Here is a 6,478-nt window from a genome sequence, read left to right on the forward strand (position 1 = left end):
TAGAAATAAAGATTCTTTATGTTTTATGTTTTCATTAATAAACAGTCTAGAATTTTCTTCAATATCATGACCAATTGGATCGTAATATTGGATCAGTGCATCTCTATTTTTTTAAGTTCTTTGTAAAAAAATAAAATAAAAAATTCATCTGCACCAACCGGCTGTGCTGTATTTTAGCATTGGAGGCTAAAATGCACTGTGCTTTCCTAGCACTGGAGATGCAGAGGAATGTAAGGCGTACATTGCACTCACGTTTCCGTCTCTTCACCACTGCGGGGGCACATAACTGTAGCTGGGGGTGCCAGGGGGCCGATATGTGGGCATCGTTACTTGATGGTGGGCGACGGGTGCTGGTGATGGACTTGTCAGCAAAGTTCCTGTGAAGCAGCACAAACAGGTTTTAGTTCTGATTTGGATACAAACGAATGATCATCATCGGGTGGAGCTCACCTGCTGACATGGCCATGGTTGTGCCTGCTACCATCCCCATGGTTACGCCGTTGTGGCGAGAAGGAGGGATATGCGGGGCGTACATAGCTGCGGGCATCCCGTTGGGCTGGACCACTGTCGTGTGATGGATGACATGAGGCGGAGCAGCGTACAGCGGCTGTGTGTAATACGTGCCTTGTTGTTGTGAAGGTATTAGTGCCTGGATCACAGAGGAACAACAGTAAGTGAACTTTATCAGAGATAACGGGTTAAATCAGTTCCCGCATCCTTAAGCTAACTCACTGACCTGGGCGTAAGGGCTCTGTTGGGGATAGGTGCTCCTGACGGGGTAAACAGCAGTGGGGTAAGGGTTGGGAGAGGAGGAGTAAGGAGGGACGGTTCCCGTGTTGGGAGAGCAGGACATTTTGAAAGCGGTCCCAGTAGCGTAGCCTGAGGAGAGGAAACACTTCTGTTATTGTTTACTGCAGTTTGGAGTGGGATGAGCTCTGGGAGCGTAACCACGGAAACGCACACACACTGGGTGGTCTAACCTTTGAAGCCTAGTGGTATCACACCAGTTCATCCCAAGTTAATCATAATAATAATATTCTAACATATATACAGCACTTTTTGTAAATTTTAAAGTCCTTTTACTATAACTGATTTTCATTCCTACTACAGTTAATTTGCAAAGGAAACATCCACATGAAGAAATTATTTCTTCTTTGACAAAAAAAGAAATACACCTATTAAATAAATGTAATAGGTTTTAATAGGTAATTTACGGTTTAAAGTCGAACACTTTGTTATCAATTTGCTTTTAATATATATATCAGGGCCGAGACTTTAACGCGTTAATTTCTATTAATATTTAGAAACATTTCAACACATTCAAAAAAACGTATTGCATTTTCTTATATACACACAATGGATGTTTAACTCATAAAATGCATGTAAATACATTTTATAATAAATACAATTCTTACTGGCGGCAAACTTAACTTCATCTTTTCAGATTGATTATTATTTTAAAAAAAATTTATTATAATTTTTTCTTTATTATTCATTTTTTATGTTACTTATTAATAAAGCTATAATTTTTTTTACAACCGGAAGCCACCTTATATTAAAACTTGCATTAAATAACTTCCGTAATATTATATAAAATATTTTTTTATCTAGAAAAATATGGTTTAAGTTTTAATAGTTTTTGTTTTATATAATACAACAATGCATGTAAATACAGTTATTTATCTTTTGGTTTTATTAAACTTAACAGTAGGCTATATGAGACCCTAAACACAGGGGTTGGTTTATTTTTCTGTCCCCCTCAGCTCAGCCCTCAGTCTCCACCGCTTCCCGCATTGTTTAGCAAAGTTAGCTAGCAGAGTCTCTAGTCAACCGGAGTCATTATGTCCACTAGACACATCATTGCAGAGGGAGAAAGGCACAGCATTTCTAAGCTGATGGAGCAAAATTTTCAGAAAAAAAAAAGACACGTATATATTCAGTGTGGTAGAACCGTTAGCATGAGCTACATTAAGAAGTGATTAAAGGCAGAGCCGGCTATGAGGCGATAAACTGAAGGTTTAGCAGATTTAATTAAGAAGTAAGACCTTTGTCAGCATAAAGTCTAATATAATGAAAAGGAGGGATGTTTTATGCAGGAAGGGTGGAAAGCTACACGCTTTTATTTACCCTTGTCAAATACGGTGATGACCAGAGGACGCCAGAATTAGCTGACTCATGTTTTACTCACGTAAAAGTAGAAGTTATCATTTACAAAAATACTTAATAATTAACAGTTTGGGGAAAAGGCTGCTCAAACTGGCCTTCTAGATATTTATTAAATGTTTAAACATTCTTAAAATGAAATAATCATGCAGACAAACAAGATTGTATAAAATACGGAATATTAAGCCTGCAAGTAATGGTTAGTTTGCAAACTGATTAGTCTGTAATTTATTTTTTCACTTAATCGATTAATAAATTGAAAGCCAAAAATTCCTTAAATATGAATTTTTACGAAATTAAACCTGACGAAACGAAAACATTTCCACTTCAGGAGTTCAGGACAGAGTATATTGACAGATGAGAAAGTTTTTTTTATTTTTTTTATCTTAAATGCAAACTGTTTATATATTTTTTTTTTTACAATTTTGATATAATTGCTGCTCCAAGTGGGTCGCTCTGTCAGCTAAAGGCATGTTTTAGAGTTTCCAGTTAAGGATTAATCGATTATTAAATTAGTTCACGATTATTTCAATAATCGATTTATCCGAGTAATTAATTCAGCCCAGCCAGGATAATATGATTAATTATGGCACTATATATATATATATATATATAAACTTTATCGTCCCACAATTGGGAAATTCTGGATACCCCCACATATAACCAAAATAGTCAGATAAAAAAAAAATAAATAAAGACATGTGCTGTTGTGTTCATAATTAATCAATAACTGAGCTGAAAAAAGGTTTATGAATTGAAAAGGTGGTTTATTTTGTCAATTATACGGTTTTTGAAATAAAATTTGATTCATTTTAATTGATTAATTCATTACAGACCCTGTAACTCGATTAAAATATTTTTATAAAGTCCCACCACTAATATATACTCATTGGAGGATATGACAGAGGTCTTTTAACATGGTGCTCCACTAAGGCAGACTCCTGTAGATCTTTATGTCAAGAAACAGTGAATTCAAGACTGATTATAAAGGAAGCACAAAAAAAAAAATTGAAGGTTAGATTTGGTTTCTCACCACTGTGGAAGGTTGGGTTGGCTCCTGCGTAAACATTTGGACTGTATGCAGGCCCAGCGGTCGCATAGCCGACAGGGAATCCAGCAGCTGCAGCCAAACACATAAAATAGATAAGGTTGACTGTTATAAATCTGTGCCATTTCATAGCATGCATTGGTATTAGGAATTACCTGGATAGCTCAAACCCTTGGTGTTGGGGAAGGGGACCCCTGTTGGTGCAGGGCTGTAGACAGGGTTCATGATGCTGGTCTGATTACAGTCGCTGCATTCAAAAATAAATTTAGGATACAAGTTAGGAGAAGCATTACAAAGGTAAAAATCAAATCATGAAAAAAATCCTCAATTGCAATGATTTGTTTTTTTATTTTTCAGATTGACAATTTTAGCACAAATGTGTGTCGAGAAGTGTTATTTTATTGGACTGTAGCCCTTTGAAATGTAAAAACATGGATTTTAACTTTAAATTCAATCGGCTTGTAGCTCATGATAACTTCTGCTCTGAGAAAACATATTACAACATATAATTATGTCAGTATGATTATAAAACATAACTAAATTTATTTAAGACTGGCATCCATTTTTTATAATTATAAATAACCACAAAAGGTTCATTTTTAATGTTTCTAGTCTGTGCTTTGCTGCCCTCTGGTGGTGATGTTGAAAACACAATTACATCACTTTTACAAAAAAGCATATTCGATAAAAACTGAGTCAAAAGAACATTTAATATTATTAATGTGGATTGGATGGGAAAGTAAAAACAAAAATAAAATTTGAGCATACAACTTAAAAAAATAATAATAATTTATTTTAAAAGAGCATCTTTATAAAACAAAAGCTACAACAGTCAAAATAGTTCAACATTATTTGGCGGCATTCAAGCTAATTGAATGTCTTTTTACTTAATGACTAAGGAGGTGGTTTTTTATTTTTATTTTTTTCATTTACATTTTTTTTTTCAGTTACAAACATGTAATTCTAATTAAGCAATAATTCTGTTTTTCTTTCAAATCTGTCCTATGCACATCCATGTCGGACTTGGTGTGCACCGCTGAATCAGTCGTCAGGTGTCTGTAGTGCGAACTGGGAAGATGGCAACCTCACTTTAAGCGCAGGAATTCCGTAACATCCCGTCGCTTTGTTATCGTTAAGCTAGCTTAGCTCGCATGTTTTTAATCACACAGAAGCCACCGCTACCAGAGCGCACCCGCCCCTCGCATGTTTTTCTCGGATGTCCCGTCTGACCTAAAGATCACCGGAGGCTCTGCGCTGAGCTACGGGACGGTCCCCGGCCAGCACGCAGACGGGACGGGCTTGTCAAGAGGGCCGCGCTGCTCCCGGCCGGACAGGAGGCAGGAAGACGGGCAGGCAACCGAGACAGCTGTGCTCTGCACTGACGGACTCCGTCCCAAACATTACGCACAACTCTCAAATCTTACTCTTCTTTTTAAACACAAGCCATTTAAAAACTTACTGTTAACCGTTTTCCGCCGTGTACTCGCTCCTTGCCTCGGTCCTCTGCTGTTAAATTAAAACTGAGCTAGCTGCTGTTTTGTCCCCAGATGCTTTGCTTAACTCTTTTGAGCACCGCGCGTCACTTCCGTGTATGCATGGTCACGTGGTTTTCATAGCACATTTCATCGCTGCATTGGCTTTGCCTGACCTAGCAAAAACGATGCGCCAGCGCGTCCGCCATATTGAGAGTGGCCAGTTCATCATGGAAAGCCTGAAAACTGACTTAACCTATTATATTTTTTAGTAGTAATATGTGTTAATGTTAGTATATATATATATATATATATATATATATATATATATATATATATATATATATATAAACGAAAGCAAGCAAGACTAAATCTAGTAAAGTAAATTTGAGGAAAAAAAATCACATTTCATAATAAATAAAATTCTTACATCGAGTTATCCCTGGAACTATACTAAAGTGCTATTTTTTATTTTTGTAGTACTTAGTTAACCTATTTGAAAACCACTGGGGGAAAAATGTCCTGTATGTGTTTCAAAAGCAAAACGGTCCCTCATAATATGGCGGCAAATTCAACTTCATCTTTTCAGATTGATTATTATTTTTTAAAGATTTTATTATTATTATTTTCTTTATTATTCATTTTTATGTTACTTATGAATAAAATTATAATTTTTTTTACAACCGGAAACCACCTTATATTAAGACTTGTAATAAATAACTTCCGTAACATAATATAAAATATTTTTTTATCTAGAAAAATATGGTTTAAGTTTTTAATGTTTTTGTTTTGTATAACGAAACAATGCATTTAGTTTTGAAAACGTAAAAAAATGTGAGCTCACGACTATGACAGCTATGCGGTCCTGAAAGATCAATATAAAAAACACAAACAGATTTTAACCCGTATTTATTCGAAGTGTTATTTACCTCGGTATCTTTCGTGACGTTAAAGGTGCTAAATATATTCGAGATTTTTATATTTAAATTGCTTTAATTTATTCGACAACGCTGCGTGTGTCGTACTTGCTCTTCCAGGACCTTGACGCATCGCTTCTATTCAGCCATTGAAGTGGGAAGAGCAGGGACTATGCTCATGGCTTAACTGCGACCTGTTTGCGGTTTTACAGGTAAAAATGACGCCGTTTCGGTCATTATAGGGGTCGTCCTACAGCACACGGTGAAACTCTTCGGTTGGCCGTTTTTGTCGGTGAGCTGCACGGACCCAATGTCTGTAGCGGCCGGAGGGGGAGGAGGTTCCCCCTGCCTGGGCGCAGCTGCGGCCAGTTGCAGCTCCGCCGGCGGCTCGTCCTACGCTGCTGCTGCGAGCGGAGGCGCGGGGGTAGCCGGGAGGTTGCCTGCCCGAGTGCTGGAGCACATTTTCTCCTATTTAGAGCTGTCTGACCTGATGCGCTGCTCGTTGGTCTGCTGGCACTGGAACAACATTCTAGCGGATGAGAACAGCGAGGTGTGGCGCAGCCTCAGCTCCAGGACTCTGAGCGATGAAGCCCTGCGGTCCGATATCCTGTGCAACCTGCCAACATACAGGGGGAAGGTAGGGTCACACACACCGGTTACATCTGGAGGAATGTGAGGAATGGCAAGTTTACTTCACTAATACACTTCAGCCTCGCTTTCCTTCCATTTAGCAACACCAACCTTCTGTTATTTCTCTAGACGCTACATTCTACTCAGTTTAAATTCAGTTTATTTCTATAGAGCCAATTCATAACACGCCATCTCAAGGCAATTTACAATTCAACCAGATCATAGAGTCAATTTGATTCAAAGTTTTC

At 37.7% G+C, this 6,478-nt stretch overlaps 2 protein-coding genes across 3 annotated transcripts in view; one reads left to right on the top strand and one right to left on the bottom strand.

The window, feature by feature from the left end:
• The window catches only part of fam168b (family with sequence similarity 168 member B), an 8,678-nt gene extending 3,875 nt beyond the window's left edge, over positions 1 to 4,803 (bottom strand). Inside the window, exons 1-6 of one of the 2 annotated variants that reach the window (XM_015394909.1) lie at positions 4,671 to 4,803; positions 3,367 to 3,458; positions 3,197 to 3,283; positions 737 to 879; positions 451 to 649; positions 253 to 377 (exon numbers count right to left, since the gene is read on the bottom strand). In XM_015394909.1, coding sequence (XP_015250395.1) covers positions 265 to 377; positions 451 to 649; positions 737 to 879; positions 3,197 to 3,283; positions 3,367 to 3,436 — 612 coding nt within the window. In that variant the 5' untranslated portion in view covers positions 3,437 to 3,458; positions 4,671 to 4,803 and the 3' untranslated portion in view covers positions 253 to 264. Of the gene's footprint in view, positions 1 to 241; positions 378 to 450; positions 650 to 736; positions 880 to 3,196; positions 3,284 to 3,366; positions 3,459 to 4,670 lie in introns of both variants that reach the window. The other variant, XM_015394910.1, reaches the window with a different exon arrangement.
• Positions 4,804 to 5,755: 952 nt separating this feature from the next.
• The window catches only part of fbxo45 (F-box protein 45), a 5,975-nt gene continuing 5,252 nt past the window's right edge, over positions 5,756 to 6,478 (top strand). Inside the window, exon 1 of the mRNA XM_015394911.1 lies at positions 5,756 to 6,237. Coding sequence (XP_015250397.1) covers positions 5,911 to 6,237 — 327 coding nt within the window. The 5' untranslated portion in view covers positions 5,756 to 5,910. The remainder of the gene's footprint in view (positions 6,238 to 6,478) is intronic.

The sequence above is a fragment of the Cyprinodon variegatus genome, unplaced genomic scaffold, assembly GCF_000732505.1.
Source record: "Cyprinodon variegatus isolate N-32 unplaced genomic scaffold, C_variegatus-1.0 Scaffold714, whole genome shotgun sequence".
Taxonomy (NCBI): domain Eukaryota; kingdom Metazoa; phylum Chordata; class Actinopteri; order Cyprinodontiformes; family Cyprinodontidae; genus Cyprinodon; species Cyprinodon variegatus.